The sequence below is a fragment of the Monopterus albus genome, unplaced genomic scaffold (genome assembly GCF_001952655.1).
Source record: "Monopterus albus unplaced genomic scaffold, M_albus_1.0 scaffold71.1, whole genome shotgun sequence".
Taxonomy (NCBI): Eukaryota; Metazoa; Chordata; class Actinopteri; order Synbranchiformes; family Synbranchidae; genus Monopterus; species Monopterus albus.
Window position 1 is genome coordinate 193,124 of NW_018127951.1, and position 24,159 is coordinate 217,282.

Consider the following 24,159-nt stretch of genomic DNA (forward strand, 5'->3'; position numbering starts at 1 on the left):
CCTAACAAATCATGTCTTGTCCAGTTCAGTGAAACCTATGGTCCTGTGATAACATTGTACCTGGGGTGGCAGCGGACGGTTGTTCTGGTAGGATATGATGCAGTGAAGGAGGCACTGGTGGACCAGGCAGACGACTTCACAGGCAGAGGGCCACTACCGTTCCTGCTCAAAGTTACCAAGGGCTACGGTAACACAAGACACTTCAAATCTATCATCTCTGTCTGTGATGGGAAAGGATATGGTGCCTGCATGTTTCTGCATCTACATGAGTTCCCACACATTTCCTTTTCTCAGGGCTGGGGATCAGTAATGGGGAGCGCTGGCGCCAGCTGCGACGTTTCACTCTGACAACCCTAAGAGACTTTGGGATGGGACGCAAGGGGATGGAGGAGTGGATCCAAGAAGAGAGCAAACACATGAGGGCACGCATTGATACATTCAAAGGTGTGTTTTCAGCTTTTTTTTTGTAAGAGCACATCATTTCATTTCACATCATCATGGAACTGATGTGAAAGAGGATTGTTGCCGAATCTGTCACATTAGGTTTACTTGCACAACCCTTAATCACAACTTCAGTCTGCAAACATTTTCTCATGCCTGTTTTTCAGTCTAGTAAGTGGTATGGGACCTACACTTGAGAACTAAGTGACAGAGAGTTAACATGTCCAGCAAAAAAATAATAATAAAAATTCCATTATGTTTGCAAAAGATGGGTGTGAAGGTTGACAGCCAAATGAAGCCTTACACTGAACAGACACACTTTGCAATCTTCATCCTGCTTGTTTCAGCTGCACTCATTAATCCTTCATCTCTTTCTGATGGCAGTTTGGCCAGAGTAAATACAAAATTTGTTACATAACATGCTAAAAGTCTGGAGCTTCATTCATAGACCTGACACTAAATACTAAATATCAGATAGGGCACTTTAAACTGCATTTTAATTTAAACAAAGAGCACGTGTGGTACATTGCCTCACAGAAGATGATCAATTATCCATGTGATTTATTAAAAAAAAAAAAAAAACGTGTGCTGAATGTTTTTTCAGCAACAACCATTTCCTCTGACACAATCCAAAGGAGGCTCTACTGAAACAGTGCACCAGCTGGCAGCAGGTGTATCAAACCTTCATTCTCACAGTTACAATACATGTAATTAAGGTTATGTAATGATCACCAGGTGGTTAAAAAACAACTTGGTGCTGTTTACGGAAAGATCAAAGTTAAAAGTTTTATCAGTTTTTCTTTTGGCATTTGACAAACATGTGAAGCAGATAAAAACACATTCTGAATAGATTTTATGATCTCTCAAAAATCCCTTCTTTCTTTAATAAATTTGTGCAACTGCATTTTCTTCTTCACCTTCAGCTACGTCATTTGACCCCACATTCTTGCTGAGCCGCACTGTGTCCAATGTGATCTGCTGCTTGGTGTTTGGACAACGCTTCAGTTATGAAGACAAGCAGTTCCTGCGCCTCCTCCACGTGATATCTGAGGTTGTAAGGTTCAATAGCAGCTCCTGGGGCCTGGTAAGTGGAGGTAGCAGCCAGAAAGTCAGAGTTTGGTGTTTTTTTTGTCTGGTTTTGAAAAAATGTCCTTACTGTACATCATCTTAAAGACATATTTCGACACACTAACACAATAAGCTTCTCAGTCTGTTATTTTTCCTGCTAGAGAGGAACTTGCTATCTAGCTGCTCACCTCACAACCAGGGCTGGGCAACATGTTATCTACGGCATTTTGGAATGACAACTCCAGCATACTAACATACTTCTACAATGTTATAATCTTCTGAGAAACAAAGCTGTAGTGGACTGTGTGCTTCCCTCTCCCAGATGTACAACATCTTTCCCTGGCTAATGGAGCATCTGCCCGGCCGCCACCAAACTATTTTTGCCAAAGTCAAGGAGATTAGAGAGTTTATACAGATGAAAATCCAAGAGCACAAAGAAACACTGGACCCCAGCTCCCCTAGAGACTACATTGACTGCTTCCTCATTCGAATGGATCAGGTTAGAAGAAGCTTCAGGGTCATTTGTTTTGTGTAGGGACCAGCACTGAGTAATGTAACTTTCTTCTGAAGGGTTTCATCATTAAACACCCTATGTCAGTCAATAGGTGCTAGGAATTTGTTATAGGTACAGCTTTTAATGATTTTATTTCAGGAATGAAATTGTTTATTTATTCAATTGATCCAATTATAAGGAAACAAAAGCCCAAGTGTCACCAGCTGCTTAAAGTTTATTTTGATACTTTGAATTCTGACTCTGTTGTCTGTCTGATAGTAGTATTACCTCTTTGTCCTCTCAGGAAAAGGACAATCCCACAACTGAGTTCCACTTTGACAACTTGGTGTCTACACTGATGAATCTGTTCGTGGCAGGAACAGAAACCACCAGCTCCACCATCAGATATGCCCTGAGTGTGCTCATCAAATACCCAGACATACAGGGTAGGTCCCCTAACAGAGGACACAGTCATCTCACAGTCACACTTGTGAAAGCATTATGTTCAAGAACTGAATAGGCCTCTAGATGCACCTGTCTAAAAACATTCATGATATAAGATATAAGTGGATTTACCAAAAAACAAAATCTTGTCTAGAGAAAATGCAGCATGAGATTGATACTGTGATTGGAAAAGGCCGTTGTCCCAACATGGAGGACAGGAAGTCCCTCCCCTTCACAGATGTGGTCATCCATGAAGTGCAGCGTTTTCTGGACATTGCCCCATTTAGCGTCCCTCACTACACACTCCATGACATCTCTTTCAGGGGCTACACTATCCCCAAGGTATTTTGAATTCATAGATTTCCAAGTTATCATATTCATTTGAGTAGCTATACCCCATAACACTGTAGAGATTACCAAAGTGCACTATTACACTAACATGATCTCATGTCTCAATAGGACACTGTGGTTATTCCCTTGCTGCACTCAGTGCTGAAGGAGGAAAAGCAATGGGCAACTCCCTATTCCTTTAACCCGCAGCACTTCCTGGACCAGAATGGCAACTTTAAGAAAAATCCTGCATTCTTGCCCTTTTCTGCAGGTAAAACACATTCCCAGTTAGCTAATAAATTACCAGTTGATGTGGATATTAATGCACTGGTAAGGTAAAACATCCTAACAGCGTTGTATACGTAAATGAGTTTTCCTTGATTATCTTATTCATGAGTATGGTTTGGCCAGTTATCTTGTCCTATCTCGCACATTGCACCTTTTTTTTTTGAACAGTGACAAGCGAGTATTTTTATAATACAGCACTTTGTTTGTGATTGTGTCTCCTTCCAGGAAAGAGAGCCTGTGTTGGCGAGTCTCTGGCTCGCATGGAGCTTTTTATCTTCCTGGTGTCTCTGCTGCAGCATTTCACCTTTTCCTGCACTGATGGCCCTGACAGTATGGACCTTATTCCAGAGTACAGCGGCTTTGCCAATATACCTCGCAGGTACCAGCTCATTGCCACGCCACGGCAAACAGAGTAGCTCAACTCAGAGTAGATCATTGCCTGAAGCATTCTGAGAACATCGACACAACATACAGTACAATGTTTTATTATCACACGGCAGTGTTTGTTTATGTTTGCTGTTACCTTGCTGATATAGCAGACAAGACCATCAGACTCAAAATCTAAGGAGCCACTTCTCCTGAAGCATAATTTTGAATCCTCTTCAAGTTTGTCGTTTCATATGTATTTTTCTCTTTGTGCATATTTTAATCAATTCCTGGTAGCTGTACTATTTACTTTCTTGTGAAACAAAAGATAAATGTTTTCTTTTATTACTAATAAAGTACTAATGTCAATAAACCACCTTTTCTAGAGGAAGAATTAACTCTACCTGTAAGAAGCTATTTGTTTTTTTGCTACATATTGTGTAACCACATAATTTGATTACACAATGAGGAGCAGACACTCCCTCTGGCCTTCAAAATAAAGTTGTAGTACTTAAAACATTTGCATGATACTGTGTGTGTACATCTTGGTGCACATTCCCTAAAACCTTGAAATAAACCAGCAACAAAGACTGTGTGAATATATAGAGTTGGAGTTGCTCTGGGTAACTGGCTTTTCAGGTCTTGCTCAGCTTTACACTCACTGGCCACTTTATTAGGTACACCTGTTCATTGACTCATTAATGCAAATATCTAATCAGCCGATCACATGGCAGCAACTCAGTGTGTTTATGCATGTACACATGGTCAAGATGATCTGCTGAAGTTCAAACCAAGCATCAGAATGCAGAGGAAAAGCGATTTAAGTGACCTTATACATGGTATGCTTGTTGATGCCAGACAGGCTGGTCTGAGTGTTTCAGAAACTGCTGTCTACTGGGATTTTTACACACAGCCAGAGAATGGTCTGAAAAAACAACATCTCCCTTCACTGCTACATTGATTAAATGGTCTGAAAAAACATCTCCCTTCACTGCTACATTGATTATACTCCGATTTATCCAGTAGACCTCTCTCCTCTCTCAGTCTTGCTAGGCAGATATTACACCGTGGATGGCAAGTATTTTTTAAATTATCATTATTGTTGTAATCACACAAGCTATTGCACCATACTGTGATTATGTTTTCCCTCTTATTAGAAAATTATGTAACTGCATCTTGTTGACAAATCTTCCTAACAGCATCATATGACTGTCATAGGAAACTGTCCGTTTAACTTTTTTCTTTTCTTTTTTAAGAAAAATGCATTAATCACACAATAAAACATGAAAAGTAGTTTCAAGAAACACTGAATGTTTTGTCCAGATTCCATCATTCACTTTTGACCAACCGTAGGACCCCAGAGGAGGACTCGCTGCTTTACCGTCCTTAGCACAGTGATGTATATTCAGGAGTGACTGTACGTGAGTAGTTTGATGAGCTCAAGATCGGGTGACGGGTCCAGTCAGGTGTCAGGCTGCCAGTGTGGTGATGCACGTTCCAGTGCATCACTGTCTGGTGTCTGAGCAACAGAGTGCATGTCCATGTCAGACTTTGGAGATCACTGTCAAAGACTGAGGCTGCAATGTCTTGAGAACCCATCAAAGTATCAGAGGTCATGGGGGGTTTTCTTAAACTTTAATAAAGCAGGAAGTTGCATGTCAAGTATACAGTATTATATATTATAATGTATTGTATTTTCAGTTCATTTTATAATACAAAATGTACACGTTTACTAAATCAAATATAAATTGCATGTATTAATTTTCATACTAATATAATAAAATGTGTCATAAATACGTGTAAAACAATATTTTCACTATCTTGATGAATAGATGAATCTTAACATGTAGTACATATTTTTAGCCACTAGAAACAAGAAAGCTCTTGTACTTTTCTCTAAGGAAGATGGCACACTGGTGACTTTTTAAATATTTCAATATTTTATGATTTATGATGATATTTTATTATGAGGTGAAAGTGATGTACCCATTGTGTTTGCTGCAATATGTCTTCAGCACTGACTGCACAAATGTGAATTCTTTGGTAAGTGCCCTAATCTGCAACTATAAATGCTCTAACTATTGTTGTGTAAAAAAATATGAGGTGAAAGTGATGACCGAATTTAAAATGTCTTTCTCATCCTCACACCATGAGTATGTGTCTCCAAGCAGGGCTGTATTCCACTGAGTGCACAAAGCATAGCACAATCCATAGTTCAGCCATAAACTTGTATTTGCTTTATTAAATGTTGGGCAGGTGATATTTATGCTTCACTTGTTTCTTGACATCTGGTGCTGGTGAGATGTTGTTGTTTGGTAACTGAGGCAGGTACTGAGCCTAGAGAGAAGGGGATTGGGGATCCCATGAGTAACCCAAGTGAACAACCTCCTGTACATGTCTATAACATTTATCATTATTACAATTATTGTTCATCAGGGTGACTAGTGGTCGTTTAAGTGATACTGCACCAATCTACAAGCTTTTCAGTAACATTGTACACAGTTACAATCTATGGAAAGAGTAAAGAAGTAGCTTGCTGGAAGCAGCTCTCACATCATTGACAATTCATATCTGAACAGTTTGAAACATTAAACATGTAGATACAGATGCTAACTCTTACCAGCCTCTTTCAAGCATACAGAGGTGAATTGTTTATATTAAAGAGGTAGATGTTGAGTGATGTATACAGTAATTGAATGACCCAGGTTTAAAGCAGGTTAAAAAATAACTCAAGGCTGTGTGTGGCTGTAGTAGAGTGCACAGTCTGTACACATAGGCTTGCTGGAATGATTTCTTAAGTCAAGTTTCATACTTACTCCTGCCTGTCTGCGTCGGAAGCCTTTGTCTTGTCGTCTTCCTGGGCGCTCACACTCACGGCCCCAGTTGCCTCCTCCCTCCTCCTGGAAGTAAGGCAGCTCTAGCAGCTCTTCACAGGACAGCCGGAGAGAGGGGTCCATCACCAGGCACGACTACTCGGACAAAGACAGACAGCGTTAACATGTAGAGTTTTCAAAGATATTTGGCATTTCAGAGCATTGACTTTGCCTTGACACAGAGCCATTATTTCATCTGGATTTGTCCGTGACACAGTAGCTGCAGGCCAATACTGGACTTTTAAAGCTGATACAATATCTCATTTTAAAGTGTTTAGTCAAATAATGTACAGCACTGAAACAGTTATCACATTTATGAAGGAGGATTTACTGCAGGACTGTTGGATCAGACTGTATTGGTATTAACTAGGTGAACCCACTAAACTGCCAACTGAGTGTGTGAGCCGTAACTTAAAATCTTCTGATAAAATTAGCCATGCTGGTGTTTCAGTCAGGGTCCGTTACACATCCAGTAAACATAACATACCTTCATAACCTGGAGGGCATGAGGAGACACTCCATGGAAGTGCCTTTCCAAGGGCTCCTATGAGCAAAAATAAATGGGAAATAATAATAACAACCTCTCCATTACAAACAATCATGCATGCATTCTCAGTGGTAACAGGATTCATACCGTTGCGTCAGGTTCAGGAATACTGACTCCACTGAAGAAAAGGTTGGAGCGGAAGACCTGCCGGTGACGAGGGATCAAATCACCTGATGTCAGAGATAAGATTATCCAAAATCTTCAGTACCAAACTTTGATCAGTGTGTATACTGGATATTTTGGAAAATGGTTTGCAAACCTCAAAATCTTTAAGAAACTATAAGAAAATGTTGCACTAAGATTTAAAACATCTGTAATCCACATCAAGATGTGGTGTTATCCCCTCAAGATAAAAGAACAATGCTTTCTGTCTCTTTTCTTCAAAAGTAAAGTTTACTTTATTTCAAGCACCCAATAATGTGGCCCCTTATAAAGTGTACCTAGAGTTTTCTGAATGAGGTAGAGCTGGTCAACATCAGACTTCCCAGGCCAGAGAGGATTCCCATGGAGCAGTTCTGCAAAGACACAGCCCAGGGCCCATACGTCCACAGGAGGCCCGTACTGAGTATCACCGACAAGCAGCTCAGGGGCCCGGTACCACCTGGTTGCTACGTAGTCTGTATAGTCATCCTCTGGTCCTGCTGAGTATACAACAAACAGAGGCTGAGACAGGTGTAAAGAACTTGTATGGACATACACTATACTGTATACGGTTAGATATTGAATAATAAATGCTAAATAACATATAAAGTGTAGAGGAAGGGATTACAAGGCATGCTGAATGACTACATGTTAATATATGGTAACATAACACAGAAACCTAAGGCGAGATGAGTCAACAGAGACACACTACACTGAGATGCACTAACTGGCTAAATGGTCCTCCTAAAACATTCACAGTGAGGAGCCCAACAGCAGGAACTGATATAGGCTCCATGATGAATAAGTCATTAGAGGTGCAATAACACTTAAATGCATATAAATCCAACGGCTCCCTGTATGACCTACTCAGAATGCGGGCAAAGCCAAAGTCGCAGAGCTTGATAACTCCGGTTTTGGTGAGGAGGATGTTCTCTGGCTTGACATCACGGTGGATGCACTGCAACATAAACGTTCAGGATCAGCGATTTAGGCAACAAGTCAGACAACCTTAGTAACACAGAAAGAGGCTTATATCAAGGCTCACATATTAGGAACTGACATGGAGGAACAATGGCAAAAAATGAGAAACCTCTAAACATTTTAATACTGAAACTGATTGTAGTGCATTTACTTGAACTTGATTCTTATTGGGGTAACTAAAGCCTTAACAAAGTCAGAGTTTGCTCACTGTGGAGTCATGCTTAATTTTAGTTAGACAAGTTAGAGCAGTTGTTCTTAAAGTTTGTGGTTTGAGGTTGTGCAAATTTATAATTCAAACCTCCTGCTCATAATCCAACCCACACCCTAGAGATGCCTGATGGACAAGTTTGATTCTCAGAAGCTTTCCAGTTTAATATTTTCAGCTTAAGATAGTTTTGCAACTGGTAAATTATTGTCATTATTGAAGAGCCGGAGATTACGAAAAGTGTTCCAACAACGCTGAAATAAAGTATCTCAAAACAATTATCAGATGCCAAATGTAAGTTGGCATATAAAATACAGACAAAATATTCTAAAATAAATCAAAACTAATATGAAGCTGTGGATCTCTCATCTTTTACAGTGTAAATACACTAGGAATGGATGGCTTCATGGCCAGAATGGAGAGGAGGAGACCAGTCAATGCACTGTTTATGTATGGCATGAGAGAGGTTCTAACAAAGTCACACTAACAAGCACAAACACAGTGGGAGAAAACACCAAGATAAATATATAGAAATATTCAATTAATTACCAGATGAAAAATATACTGACATTGTGCTTGTGACAGAAGTTAACCGCCTGCAGAGTCTGCCACACTATACTCTTCAGCTGAGCCTCAGGTACCCTACAGAAAACAAGAGACAAAAGAATATTGACTGCTGTAAGGGGACCTAAACACAACCTATTAACTAATCATGTTGTCCTCAGCTATTATTTCAGCAATTTCAAAAAAGAACTAGTGCTTTACACAGCCCTTTTGTCAACCAGGTAACCTTAGGCCTGTCTCTACCGGCAACAACGCCTTTGTTTTCAGGAGAAGCTAGCTAAAGTTTCTGTTGGACAGCCGTGTGGGAAAGTAAAAATGGTCAGACAGCAACTAGCCATCATGATTTAGTTTATATTATGACCACAGATTGCATAAGGAATGCTCAAATCAAGGACCAAGAGCAGACCAATTTTGTTAAAAATGTAAACATTTCATTTTAGACTTGACTGCTCCTCACTCACTCTACTGCCAGCATTCAACATCTTTAAAATCTCTTGGCAACAGTCTGGACTCGCTCTTTGCAGCTCACCCTGTTGCTTTCTGCTGCCCTTCTCTTGTAAACAGTACTCGCAACAAACAAATGTACACACAGTGAGTTAGATGGTAAACTACATGCTATACAGACGACTCCTTAAAAAGAGAGGCCCACTTTTGCAGCATTAAAAGTATTTAGATCCTGAACTTAAATAAAATTAACAGTATCACAAAGTAAAAAATATTCATTTACATGTAAAAGGCCTGTATTTAAAATTGTACTCAAGTAAATGTATTTTAAAGGCAAAATGTATTAAAGGGGCAGAAGTAAACATGCAACATAAAGGCCCCTATCAATGTTATATTAATATACAGTATATTATATTATATTATCTATCACTCATGTATTACAAGTAAGCCTCATTTTCATGTTGTGGCTGGGTGTGTGGAGTGGAAGCTACTTTTAACTAGTTACATACATGTGTGTAGTTTAGTCTTTAACAGTGCATCATGTTTTATTAACTGGCCATAATTTTTGTATGTAAATCTGCAAACTATTACCTAGAACTGCAGTAGAAGGTGTTAGGTAGCATAAAATAGAAGGACTCAAATTCCCCAAATTTGTACCTAACTACTGAACTTGAGGAAATGTGCTCAATTACTTTGGACCACTGCTCCTTTTATCATGAATTATTAGAGATGTCTCAACAAAATAGATGATGAAACACTTCTGAAGATAGAAAGTCTTTTAAAAAATATGGCCTTCAGTACAGCTCGCTGCCCTAATTCATAGGGAATCAGTTCATGTTCGAACCTTACTCAATGACACTCCAACAGAACTGACAGTTTCATGTCTAAACCTTTGCGTTGCACCCGACCTACCCTTGAGGGTGTTTGTCCAACTCATTTAGAACCGTCTGTTCACAGAACTCAAACACCAAGTGCAACCTTCTTTTCCTCCTGAAGACCTCCAGTAGGTTGACCAAATTGACATGTTTCAGCTGCTGCAGGACCAACGGAGAAGATGGACACTGTGTCAGCACAGCCCAAAATGCTGGGCCAAAATTTTAATGAAACCTAAGGAGGATCTAAAGTCTGCCCTGAATTTGACTGTTATTCAAAGCAGACTTAAAAGATTATTATTGTCTGCTGCCTCTTAATGTTTTGTTTATGATCTTTATTTTCACTACAATCAGATATGACTCCAAACCTGTTTAAACTTATTCTATTCAGTCTTTCAAATTACATTTCTTATTCTCAGTGAAACAACAACAACAACAACAACAACAATAATAATAATAATAATAATGGTGCCTTCCATGATAAAAACCTTAACAAAGTGACAACAGCACATACCAGTATCTTCTTACCTTCAGCAATCGTATTTCTCTCAATGCAATCTTCTTGATAACCGGGTCATCTTCAGATTCCACAAACTTCTTGATGGCAACTATCTGTCCAGTGTCTCTGTGTCTGCACTTGAACACCACTCCATAGGAACCCTCACCAATTTTGGCCAACTTCTCATATTTGTCCATTGGGCAGTTAGTAGCTGTCACCTGTCAAAAGGCACAAACACGTCACCAAAACGTAAGAATGTGTTGTTTCATCACACCACAAACAAAATAACGTTAGTGTTTTATGGCTTTTAAAAAAAGTTTTCAACCTTTGACACCTGCGAGAGAATTCCACAGTCTGTCTGTGCGTTGTAGACAAAACCAACACATGCAGTTTTTAATGTCAGCACGGTCAAAACACACACTCACCTGTCCAGAAACGGAAAGGGTCTTCATCGACAAGACAGCAAAGAGTCTGCGGATGATTTAAGTGAGTCTACCAAAGTGCGCAAAGCTGCATGGACTATATACGTGCGCGGCCACTTAACAACGCTATTATGGATTACTGTTACAGTAAAAATGTCAGAGGTCTCTCCACCTCTCTCTGCTATTACCGTTACTGTCCCGTCGTGCTGTGCGTCGCCACTACCTTGGTGACCACGTCTGGTTATTCTCTTCAGCACAGTCCGCTGAGTCACTGCACGTGTCCCTTTTCATAATGAAACGATGTCTCGTATATTCATAAACACAGAAATAACTGGCGGCTCATTATGATGTTTAACTTACCCCTTAGAAACTGCGCGGAAATAATCAACACGGCCCAACCACAGGACAGCAATTCACACACCTGGCTACGTAAGTTCAAACACGCACGTGAATATACATGAGTTGTAACCATAGAAACAGGGTGGACGCACCGGTCTAGCTAGTAGCCTAAATGACTAATTCTGCAGTAATTTAGTTTATTGGTCTTTTAAATAATGAGACGGAAGAAGAAGTTAAATCTCCTATCTTTGTGTTTACCTAAACTCTACCAAAGTATTTATAGTTGTGTACTAACTTTGAAGGTTAAAATTATACAGTATGGTTTATTTTAATATACTTGGCAGTATATAAAGTAATGTTTCTTACACATTTATAAAATATAGATCTAAAAGAATATGATAATATAGCATTGACAGCAGCTATTCAGCTGCTCAAAGAATACTTAAACTTTTTATGCTTTTAATAAATGTTTCTGTACTTGACTGCAGGACTTGTATTTTACAGTGGTGTATTGCTATTTTTAATATTATAATATAGAGTTTACACCAGTATAAGCAATTAATATATGCACTGTTCCAAATATAGTTTCAGAGAAAGCCTCATTCCACTTCTTGGTAATTTCACCATTAGGAGAAAATGTTGACTCTGCCACGGGTATGAAATGTGGACGGACCAGCTCTGATGTAGTATCCTGATCTCTTCTCTCTGTTTACTGTGAATGTTTTTAAACCCAGAGGCCTCTCTGGGCTTGGCTGGCTCAGAGACTCTGGCATTTGCCACAGTGCTAAGGGATACTCTGCAGAGTCACAGAGAGGATTATGACCTCACAGTGAATGATGGGAAAGCAGGCCATATTGCACTCTCGTGTTCAGAGACACACAGACACCTTGAGGTGCTGGCACTGAGGCCTTGTGGTGGACGGTATGAAATGTTCCGTGCCAGACTGGTAAGACGTGCTGGCTGTACAGCCAGCTAGGTATATGCAGCTTTTACATTTTTCTTTGTCTCAGACACCCTTAATTCCACAGTGTACATCTTGTTATAAAACAGTAAATATGTTTCTTATTGTAGATGTCACCAAATAGACGACTGCTGTGTTAATCAAGACACATGTAGTGTGCATTTGGGAAAATACACAGGTGTATAAAGAAAAAGATAGTAATAGTAATCCAAATATAAATATATATACTTAAACATGCAGCTTTAGGTTGATGACAGAGATGTAAACTCCAAATGTGCTGGTGTCCTATAGATGATATACCATCTTTGTCCATCAGGTGGCAGTGCACACCCACACAACAGGACAAGTTAAATAATGGCTGTTTGTTGACATTTGATACTCCCCTCGTTTTATACCAGCCCCCAATCATTAATAGTAATCGGGGACATAGTGCAGTTGGCACTGTGGGACAAACAGCCTTAATAATAATATAATAATAATAATAATTTGACTGATCATTGTTTTCGGTTCTATTATACTGGAGCTGGTATTTTAGGGGATTTTTGCCTTGAGTTTTCCCCTGTTGGATATCACCATTAATGCCAGTGTTAGATAATAGCTTACTTTTCATAACTGGAAAACAATAGGCACTCATGGACAAACCCTAAAAAATTCCAGGGCCAAAAACTAGAGCCTACAATAGATAATAAGTATCTTTACTTCCTTGTTGAACAATCTGTCAGACAGAGACAAATAGACTGAGACCATCGCCAGTTTGTTTTAGTCTAGCCTTCCTTTTGAAAATACACAATCCAACCTCTAAAATGCACTCAGGCCTGGACGGCACACCGCATGGTCCTGCCCTGTTGGCTCTTCATCCCTTGAAACTCACTGATCTAATTTTACTTTTGCCTGGCAGGCATTCACCTTGCAGCCACCAGGTAAATGTGGCAGTCAGTTGGCGAGACTTATTGCCATAGAAGGCTTGTTGACATGTCAGTCATCACTGCCTTGGTGGCAGACAGGCCAGAGAGTGTGAGAGATCTGGTGCCTCAGTCATTCAGCATATTCAACTCTTGACTTCCTGATGTGGACAGAAGGCAGGCAGTAGAGCTCTGTTAAACAACAGATGTTTTACACTGCGGCCGTTACCCTCATTTCCTGGGCGGAGAGCTCCTCGCTCTATTAGACAAGTAACAGGAACCAAAAAAGAAGCGTTAGAGAGAGAGAGGCAGAGCAAGAGAAGAGTTAGCTGAGCTCAGAGCTCCCACAAATCACTTTGTCACCAGCAAGTTCTGGCAACCACCAGGAGCAAGGGAGCACACAAGGAGAAAGGCTGAGGAGTGGAGAGTTAAACAGAGGTGTGAACAGAGAGTTGTGCCAGAGCAGACCGAAGGTGTGAAGAAGCTGTAGCCGGCATAAACAAGGTGATACTGATGGATGGATAGAGGGAAGAGAGACCAGAGACAAGACTGCAGTGTGGTTACCATCCAGGGTGAGCTAAGCGGTACTGCTTCTCCTACTACTGTTGTTGATACTGCTGCCGTCTGGATGGTGCATTCACTTAAAGAGAAGGTGTGTCAAGCTACACTTTTTTGTTACAGGAGGGTAGTGTTTGATTGACGGAAGGAAAGATTTGCTGTGTTTGCTGTCTTCTGACAGCATCTCCACTCGAACTGTTTTCAGCTCAACCTTGTAGGACTGAGAGCATACACTATCATATTTTTGTGTTTGAGAATGAAGACACAGATAGAGAGACAGCTGCGCTCAGTCTATGAAGTGGGCATCAGTCAGAGGTGTTGAAAGTCATTTCTAGTGAACTGCAGCTGTACACAGATCACATGCTGTTACTGCTAAAAGAGGTAGTCAGCGCGAAGAGAGATACAAGTTTGTCAGATGATTTTTTGAGCAGGGGCATTGTTTGATGACTGCATAAGTTTGTGAAGGTAAGATTTTTACTTTCATTCCCTTCACAGTGGATATTTGATTAGCCCTGAGCTGATTCAAAGCCCCTGGGAGTTTTATCTGGGCTGTAGAGGAAACCAGAGGTCATCTGATCAAACTTCAAAAATAGAGAAATAGGAAGGCCATTTTTTACACTTCAAGCACAGGATGTATCATTGTTGTTTTCTCTTCCTTACAGACATTTATAGTGGGTGTATTTGACATTACAGAGGTATTAGACATTGCATCCATGTACAGAACAGTTCTGAATGTTCTGTGAAAAGGCCTTGTGGGTCAACAAAGACAGGAAACAGTGGCAGCTGAAAAGTCAGTAGGTTGGACATACATAGAGTAATCTGCCAACACTGCTCTTCATTTAGCTGAGGGCTGTACAGCTGCCTTCACATTTGCTTGACTGTTTTTTTTCTGGCCATATAAAAAGATACTGCCTGGTGAACAATATAGCACTAAGATGACACATGGAGGTGTATACATTTGCTTCAAATAAGACAAGATCCAGTTTAATATTGCAGATGGAGGCTTGAAAAATATCTGACAAGTTTGACCGGTGAGTACAGAACCAGCTCTGTTCAGTGCGGAGGCTTGAAAAATATCACTGACAAGTTTGCCTGTGAGTACAGAACCAGCTCTGTTCAGTGTTGGTAGCTCTGAGTCTTAGGGGCACTGCCTGTGTGCAAGTTTTAATGGGTTCCTTTAGCATTTGAAAGCTCCTCTTTGAACTAACGTCAGTGTCTGAGTCAGAGGTTGGCTCTGTCTGCCCACTGGGGTTCTCTCCACCTGCTTCTATGCAAAGAAGACACAAATGTTAGGTGGTTTTCACAGCAGTAGCTAATAGGGGTGGCACCACTCTCCACACTGCTTTAATTGTTCTGCAGTCTGCAAACAACTTGCGTCACTCACACCTTTCCACGGAGTGATTCACTGTTCCCTAAGCATCCCTGTGCATTTCTGGTTGGAGGCAGGCAGAGAAAGACAAGAAGAGGGAAGACTTGTTGAGAACTATAGTGCATAAGTGGTTGCAAACTGTCAGGTTGGCACCATGAAGCTGGCGTTGTTGATGCTCATGGTTGTGTACACAATGGGCAACGTAAGTGGTATGTCTACATGTAAGACGCTGGACCTGGAGATGGTGAAGAAAAAGCGCATCGAGGCCATTAGGAGCCAGATCCTCAGCAAATTGCGTCTGCCAAAAGAGCCAAAAGAGTCAGATCAGTCTGAAGTCCAGCAAGCAATCCCTAGCTCCCTGCTGTCTCTCTACAACAGCACCATAGAGATACTGAAGGAAAAGGAGGCCAAGGACCCAACAAGCATCTCTACAGATCAGGAGGAGATGGACTACTTCTCCAAGGTGGCACACAAGTTCAACATGACCAGTGAGTAACTGACAACTCAAAACAGCACTACAGGAGTCATGTATTTTGTGCATGTGGGCCCCTGTTGTCAAGAATGAAAGCAGTTACTGATGACTTAACCAAAACACCAAGAATATCAAGGAATAGTATGACGGTGATTTATGACGCTATATTTACAAACACTTGAGGGTACACTGCTCAGGATAGACACGCAAAAATGGTTACTCTTCATTTAAATGGTCATTAATAGTTGCTAATGGCAGAGGAAACTCAATGAGTGCCCATTATAAGAACTACTATATTCAAAAACCAAATAATGTCTGAGCCACTGTGTTGTTCAAAACCAGTATGACTCTGTCATATTGCTCATGCACATTTCAGCATAAATAAGCCTTAAAGCAATCACTGAACTGACAGACTTAGAGGGTACAGCCCAAATTAATCAGCATTTGCCTGATAGCCACTGTCAATTCCAAGCTCGTCCATAAATTTCCTTAACATGTGTAGCCCTTATGATCTGCACCCAATACCTTCAGGCAGCTTCAAGAGTTCAGTGATCACAGGCGTTCAAAGTTACCAAACTTGTGTGTTGCATCTGGCCTGATGCTCTGTGTTACTTTCGTGTTATCCATGGCATTTTTACAGTTTGCCGCCTAGTATGTGCACGCTGTTTGTTCAGCCAAATGGTTTATGGCTATAATTGTGCAATGATGCTCAATTATGATAAACATATTTTTTTGGTTTGTTTCTTTGCTCCATTGTTCTCTACATGCCTATACTCCTCACCCTATCAGGCAGGCATCCACACTATCCCTCTTTTATCCACCACATCAAAAGAAAGCCTTGAGTGGATGGACGTGGCTCAGGAGTGTGCAGACCAAAGGCAGAACAAAGGAAGTTTCCAAATGAAGGGCATGATTTTGTTCTGCTTTGATGGAAATCAAAGAAAAGATGGAACATGGGAAGATGAGATGAGAGAAGATATGAAATGCACTGGTGCACCCTCATGTCATTTCATTCCCTTTTTCATTTTCTGTTTTTCCCTTTTCTCTATGTCCCTCAGGGACTGGGGATTTCCTGTAACTTGAGAATTGGGTTCTCCCTTGTTTATCTTGTCACTTGTTCTCCATCATATCTGTTTCTCTTTTTCCCTAACCAGTTTTCATTTCATTTTTGTTTTCTGGTGAATAACCTGTTTTGCTCTCTTTCTCTCTCGCTCCTGTCTCTTCTGGGTTTCCTGATCTTATTATCAGTGTGTTTGCAGCATGTTTGTGACAGGGCAGCTTGGCAGGAAGGAAGGCAGACTGATGGCCACTGAGAGCTTGAGTGACTCAAGTCCGGTGCAAGCAGTGCCCATGGGGAGCATGTGTTTCCTACCTCTGTGGAATGCCAGAGAACACCCATCTACTGTCCTAACTCTAAGTGCAGTTCCTTAAAACAGAGTCAATCTGTGCACACTGGGAAAGGGTGAACGCCAAGTGTATGCATGTATGTGTCTAGACCTAATAAGAACTGTTTTGCAATTATTTAAAAAAGCCACACACAGAGAGAAGAGGGGGTGTGGCAGAAAATCCATCTTCTGTTTCTTGGGAAGTAAAAGGCAGAGGCCTGTATTTGAACAGTACTGGAGGACTCACACTTCTCTGGTACCCCAAAACAGTCAACAGGGATGAGTATCTGTGTGTAGAGCATTTTGAAACCTAGAGAATGTGAAGTTGTCATCACGCTGTGGTGAATACTGGATAAATGCACCATTATGGAAGGATCACACTCATTATCCATCATAGAGATATACAATACTGTACATACATCTACATGTTCATTTAAAAAATAAATACTATCCTATATAGCTACATACATTAGTGGATACTTCAACTACATCCAAATGTGCACTTTGGTTTGAGCAGGGACAGGACAGAAATGGATTCATCTGCAGTGTTTATGTTATCTGCTGGCTAGCGTTAACTCCCAAAGTGAGAGCTGAGATTAGTTGTGCGGTGGATTAGATTAAATTTCATCTGTCAGTTAGCAGGCACATCCCTCCCTTGAAACCCACACAAATTTACCTCCTTCATTTAATATTAGTCCAAATGTAATTCATCACATTTGCAGAGGGAACTATTTTCTCCTTTGGAAACCAGCTGCTTTGTGACATTCAGGAGTAAAATGAGTTGGAGTAATTATTATATTAATCAGTAAATGAAGCTGCTACCATCCCACAGTGGAGAAGGGTAGCAGCAGAGCATGTGTAAAACAGGTTGAATCAGGGAAACAAGACAGTGATGAGGGGGATATGGGAGGGTGGTGCTGAGCATATCAAGGAGGCAGGTATTTAGCTTGTTGCTGGAATCTGCTTCTTCCCACTGGTAATTACAGAGCTGTCTCCCTGCCTGTCACAACAGCTGTCCCTGGCTTACCTGTGGATAGGCCTTGATTCAACACTCAAATCCCCCCCACACCCATGTTAGTATGCAGGTCAGGGTGATATCTTTGCCCCAATCTAGAAGAGAGAGGCCTTATGTCAGAAAAGTATGAAGAAATGTGACACTTTATTTCCTCAAAGTATTATATTCTGATAATTGGAAAGTAGAAGTGAGGACAACGCTTCACAGTAATTATGGTACTGCCACCAATAGGCTTCATAAGGGAAATGATTTAATTTCCTCTTTCGTAAACAGTTCTCTAACCTTTGACACATTTATCTCAGTTTACTTAAACAAACTGGAGACGCTGACTTTCCGTGCTTGGTGTTGTTTGGTACATCTTTGCCTGTTCACTGCTCTCCACATACTGCACATAGTTGTGACACTCTATATTTCTATTCAGGCACTTACAACCAAACATTTGACTCTGCTCTGGGTGGGACCAGTAAAATGTCATCTAATTTCCCTCCACACTCTACACGAGCACTTTTCAGTTTCAGTTTGCCTTCAAAACCGGGTGTGAAACACTACCTAAGCAGCAACACAGATGGTCATACTGGTAAATGATACACAAGCAGCCATAGCATGAAGGATCCTGGTACAGCTTACACTGACTAAGCTGTGCAAGAATGCAAAGCTGGGTTGTACTGTAGCTGCTGTCAAAAAGTAATTCCTGGACTTGAGAGCAGAGAATCCCGGCATTGGCAGGCTGAGGCACAGTAAAAGGTCTGGGCCTCAGCCAGAACCCTGGCTCCACTGATACACATCTCTAATTTCTCTGCACCCCCACTCACACCCCTCAAAATGATCAACTATATTCTTATGAATAAGGATATTTTTATTCTTCACTGTATTCTCTGCTTTTACCCTGTTACAGCTCACCCTCCTCTAAGTTTATGTTTCTACATTGAACTGTATCTCACTCTCAGTCATCTTCCTGTGCTTATCTTTGAACATCTCTATTTCATTTAATCTATGGTCATCTTTACAGCAGCTAGAATAGATTACTGTTTGTCTGCAGTTATTATTATTATTCAGCAACACTGTAAATGTGGCTGTTCAGTTTCATTAATGTGTGCACATGTATATGAAAAATGTTTTCATGAAGTTTATTTATGAAAGACAAAGTCCTAAACATTTGGATATTATGTTGTGTAGTAAACTACAGTGTTTCATGTGCAGCATTTAAATATAAAATAGGAAATGTTTGAATTAATGTTGAAAGTCATGTGGAAAAAAGGTTCACAGCTAAAACAATCCAAATTTTCTTATCTTAGAGCACCCATTTGTCCTACTGGGCCATTTGAAAACAACTCTATAACCATTAACACATTTATGTTCCACTAGATTAAAAAAAAATCATACCTACCTGTGACAAGAGATTTTGCAATAAAATGTTTACTGTATCTGTTGTAATTGTGGTTTGCCAACCATCAAAAACATGCCAGAGCAAAACGATCACCAGCTCAGCAGAGCTCCACCACCCCTCAAAGCCCACAAAACGGATTTATCTAACACGAAAACCTTTCAGTGCTGCTCCTGGCCCCCTCGCCCTATAATACTCATTTTTGTTCAGGAACCCAGAGGAAAATAAACAATAGTGAGAGAGGAGAGAAACAACACAGCTACACAAATGAAGAACAGTTTTTGCCTCTGATCCAAATTTGAGTGTTTTCATACATAGAATCCTAATTTGATATTTATATTTGCTTACCTAGCATATTTTCCTCAAACTGTACTCAGTGGTATTTTCTTTTATAGTTGTGAACATAATAACAAATTTTAAGGCTAAATATATACATATGTATATATATATGTGTGTGTATAGAAAGACCAAAGAAACATTTAAATTGCAGTTTCCCCTCAGTGTGGGTCCCCTTCTGTTTATAAGGCTGGTTTGAGGGATTAGATTATGGAATACTCAAAGGATCAGAAATTGATTTAGCATAATATGTATGCAAATCATAGTGTAGAATATTTCTGTTTTCCACAGGTCTCTGTAGTATGTATTTGTGTAACCTGATTGTTGGAAATGGTTGTTTCCAAATAAATAACTGTCCCTTTTTAAATCACGCTTCAAAAAATAACACAGAGCCCACCAAAAACTCAAAAAACATCACGATGTCCTTCAACATGACTGAGATACGGGGAAGTGTGGGGGACTACCTACTGCTGACCAGTGCAGAGCTGCGGATGCTCATCAAGAGAACTTCAATGCCTACTGAGCAGCGGGTGGAGCTGTATCATGGTCTGGGGCCCTCAACCCACTACCTCACTACCCGCTTCATCGGTAACTCCTTTAAAGACAACTGGCTGACCTTCGATGTCACCAAGATCCTGCAGGACTGGCTCAAAGAGACTGGTGAGATGCAACAGGCTAAATAAGCAGTGCAGTATATCTGTTAGTAATGCATGACCTCTGTCCCTCTGTTTACTTCAGCCCACATGAAATCTCAGGCATGATGGCATTCACCTTCACTCATAAAGCAGCCAACCACTTATGTTGTAAATTTCTGTCTTACCAGACAAGGAGCAGGGTTTCCAACTTCGGCTGTTTTGTGAATGCAACAGTGGCCAGCAGACAAGTGCTGAGAGTGCCTTCAATTTTCAAATCTCTGGGATTTCGGGCGATAGGGGAGACACAGCATCGATGGCACAGACGACACAGCAACCACCCTACATCCTGACCATGTCCATCCCTAAAAATATCAGTAGTCACCTCACCTCACGCAAAAAACGCTCCACAGACTCAAGGGATACATGTACCGCGTAAGTAATTCTGCAGATATCACATGGTTCTGTTGTATATTATTGCATTGACAATTTCAAAGTCGTGCTGTACAACCAAACCTGTTGACAGCTTCAAAAGGCAGTGACAGGTAAAAAATAAAACATTTCATTATTTCTACTATTCACACACACTGATACAAAGTGAAGCTGCCATTTGTACGCCGACAAAACGTGTGAATTCTCCTTGGTGCAGCTCTAAAACTAACAGGTTTTAAAAATGTAACTTCTGCAGTAGCTATGTTCTAAAAATCGCCTCATGTCATCCCATTATAAACCTCATTTCACAAAAGACTTTCCCCTCTTTTCTCGTATGCAGCCAGACAGAAAACTGCTGTGTGCGGAGCTTGTATATTGACTTCAGGAGAGATCTGGGCTGGAAGTGGATTCACAAGCCAACGGGCTACCATGCCAACTACTGCATGGGTTCCTGCACCTATGTCTGGAATGCTGAAAACAAATATTCTGAGGTATTGTGCAACACTTCACTGTAGTGTGCAATCCACATCTGATCACATGATTGAATAAGATACAGAACTTTGGCAGTTCAGATGAAAGCTTGATTTTCTTGCCCTCTGGTTAATGAGGGGCTGTTTGGATTCACACATCAGTAGTGTGGAACACATCAAGAAGTGAAGTCTGTGGTGTATGAAAGTCATAGCTTGTTCAGAGGGTTTAAATTAACAATAAAATGATAATAAACTACATCTGATAGATCATTCAATTAATTTATTAGGAAAAAACAAACATTTGCTGGTTCCAGCTTTTCAAATATGAGAATTTTCTGCTGCTAGTTAGACAAAAAAACTAAACTACACTAGAAGACCACCTTGGGCTAAGGGAAATTGTAATAGGTATTATCATAATTTTCTGACACTTTGTAGATTAAACAACTAAAGAATTCCTTAGAAAATTAGTTGCAGACCTAAGTCAAACTGACTGAACTTTTTTTTTTGGTCATGCTAGCCACATGGCTCTGGATAGCAATGCCAGTTTGTCGGTCAACCACACTGTTGAGCACTGAAATATCTCAGAACTGCTGTGGATTACCATGACATTTCTGGTGCCCTTTAGGGTGAATTATAATGTTTTTTTGTGAGCCCCTGTTTTTTCATTTAGCACCACTCTGTTCAAGATTCTAACTTGTATATATTTCCCATCAGCTGTGCTTTGTGTTTGTTGATAATTAGCAAATATTTGTAATAGCTAGCATGCTAAAACGGTTAATTAATATGGTGAATACTGTAAACAATATACCTGCTCAACACTGGTATTAACAGTGACAGAGCATTTAGCACAAAAAACCAAGTACAGTCTAGCAGAGCCACTGTTGCAGCTGTACATGGTCTGTGTGGGGTTAATTCAGTTAAGGTCACACATACAGTAACTAACATTTTGTGTCAAATGTATCTGAAAATCTAATTATTTATTGGAATGCATATATATCTGGGATCTTTATTCTTTTCAAAACTGAATAGCCTCTAAAAACATCACTTACTAAAGAATTTGCTGTACCTATAAATGAGAAAGCAAATAAATAACATGTAAAAATATTGTTCGACACAACAAAACCACACCTATACATTTTTAACAGTGTATCAATTGTTTTCAACACATCATGGCAGTGATGAAATTATGAAGTTATTTATTTTCTTGTTTACAGATTTTGGCCCTGTATATGCATCACAACCCAGGAGCCTCTGCCCAGCCCTGCTGTGTTCCTGATGTACTGGAGCCACTGCCAATCCTCTACTACTTGGGCAGGCAACACAAGGTATCTACTCCACATTCAAGTATCTGCGGTGAAATGCTTACAGAACATTTTATGTGAAAGGAACATTTACAAATGATTCATCACATCACTTCTGATTTTTACTTTCAGGTGGAGCAGCTGTCCAATATGATTGTGAAGTCTTGCAAGTGTAGCTAAAAATACAACATGGCACACTGCTCTACCTCCCCTTAAACATGTACACTGATGGACGAAATTGATGCAAGAAACTGTATGAGACTACAGACAGGAGCAGGCAAAGGAGAGGACAAGAAGAATGTGGGCAAGGGGAGCAAAGAATCTTTGTGGTCAAACTTTCCTCCTGCAAGCTCTACGATGATCATGATGGAAGCACATCAAACCACGGACTTATTTATATAGATGTTATAGATCATGTTTTTTTTATGTGCCTATACTTTTTCTCTGCAGTACTAAAATATCTGTAATGAAATGAATTAATTTATTTGTTGTATGGACAGATTTATAAAGACGTGATATACACGTAAAACTGTGCCAGTTCGAAATGGAAAAGGATTAAAATGACCTATTAAAAAAAAAAAAGTGGCTAAAGGACCAAATTGACCTTAACAGAAGAACACTTTCATTTTCACACGTTTTTTTGGGACATGTCTGTTACATCACCTTCCAAAGAGGTCATGGTTAAAGGTGCTAAATCCCAGGTACGGAAAGCAGTGGTTGTTGGGGTTTTCCTGGGGGCGTATCTCCTTTGAGCTACACAGTAAAGGAGAGCAGGCAACCACAGGGATGGTCCATCCTAAGGAAACTCCCTCTGACTGAAAGGCTGCAACCAGGCCAACCAACACTTTACCAAAACCATCCATCAGTTTTACTGTACCTGCTTTGTTTGTTTTTTCAACTCATGTCATTTTAATTAAGTTATTTCCTCAGGCTTTGTTGGCCTTTATGTTAATCAGTGGGTTGTGGAGAGGCAGGCAGGAAACGGGAAACAGAGACCTGTCAGCAGTCAGAGTCCAACCACTGACATTGTGAACCCAAAAGGAGTATGGGGTGCACTGTGCTGTAACCACTTGGCTACAGGGTGCCCCATAACCCATATTGTTTTTACAATGCTTTTTTTGTGTGTTCATGAACTGAATCTCAGTGTGTCATTATGAAGCCTCACAGGCTGCTAAAGCTACGTGTAATAGTAAGGTTTTAGGAGTGATCACACTGTTTTTTGGGATTTTCAGCCAACTAGTTGTCTTTAGATTGTGAAGGTCTGGGGATGTGGTTGTGGGGTTAGTTTTAGGGAAGAGCCATTCATACTCAATCCACACATTTACTGTTTTTTTTATGCCCTAGTTAATTATGGGTAATTGCCTTTTTAATTTTGTGTCATTTTTTACAGTAGTTTAATCTTTTTCCACAACTCAAGAATTTATTCAGCTGTTGATTTGTTATAAAACTAAAATCAACACATTTTTCCAGTCTACCATATTTTTATAGTGCACTTACAATTAGAAATTTGTATTTGTAAATATTTACATGTTTTGAAATAAACATTGATGTTAAATTATCACATCAGTGGAATATTTTGTGAGCAGAGTAAAACCTCATATGATGTTTCCGCTTGTCAGAGGTGT

At 40.2% G+C, this 24,159-nt stretch overlaps 3 protein-coding genes across 9 annotated transcripts; 2 read left to right on the forward strand and 1 right to left on the reverse strand.

The window, feature by feature from the left end:
* Positions 1-15: 15 nt before the first annotated feature.
* Positions 16-4,371, forward strand: cyp2y3 (cytochrome P450, family 2, subfamily Y, polypeptide 3; the record flags this gene model as incomplete). The annotated part of the gene is made up of 8 exons (XM_020605613.1): positions 16-187; positions 295-444; positions 1,365-1,525; positions 1,832-2,008; positions 2,307-2,448; positions 2,601-2,788; positions 2,906-3,047; positions 3,290-4,371. Coding segments are annotated over 8 exons (1,323 nt in total), but the record flags the coding sequence as incomplete, so codon positions are not given.
* Positions 4,372-5,644: 1,273 nt separating this feature from the next.
* On the reverse strand, positions 5,645-11,423 carry LOC109963228 (cyclin-dependent kinase-like 1). 7 transcript variants are annotated; one of them, XM_020605582.1, is made up of 12 exons: positions 11,339-11,413; positions 11,167-11,261; positions 10,982-11,002; positions 10,586-10,774; positions 10,098-10,219; positions 8,747-8,819; positions 7,859-7,949; positions 7,291-7,491; positions 6,938-7,020; positions 6,791-6,847; positions 6,247-6,399; positions 5,645-5,767 (listed from the first exon to the last, which is right to left on the reverse strand). In XM_020605582.1, exons 4-12 carry the CDS (start codon positions 10,751-10,753, stop codon positions 5,672-5,674), a joined length of 1,044 nt encoding a protein of 347 aa, XP_020461238.1. In that variant the 5' UTR covers positions 10,754-10,774; positions 10,982-11,002; positions 11,167-11,261; positions 11,339-11,413; the 3' UTR covers positions 5,645-5,671. The 7 variants fall into 7 exon arrangements, with proteins under 7 accessions (XP_020461238.1, XP_020461233.1, XP_020461234.1 ...); XM_020605577.1 differs by having other exon boundaries at positions 10,982-11,261; positions 11,339-11,419; XM_020605578.1 differs by lacking the exon at positions 11,339-11,413 and having other exon boundaries at positions 10,982-11,027; positions 11,167-11,313.
* Positions 11,424-14,803: 3,380 nt separating this feature from the next.
* Positions 14,804-22,717, forward strand: tgfb1a (transforming growth factor, beta 1a). The gene is made up of 6 exons (XM_020605575.1): positions 14,804-15,595; positions 20,090-20,359; positions 20,523-20,766; positions 21,104-21,254; positions 22,448-22,558; positions 22,667-22,717. The coding sequence occupies exons 1-6, from the start codon at positions 15,262-15,264 to the stop codon at positions 22,712-22,714; spliced, it is 1,158 nt and encodes a 385-aa protein (XP_020461231.1). The 5' UTR covers positions 14,804-15,261; the 3' UTR covers positions 22,715-22,717.
* The last annotated feature ends 1,442 nt before the right edge of the window (positions 22,718-24,159 follow it).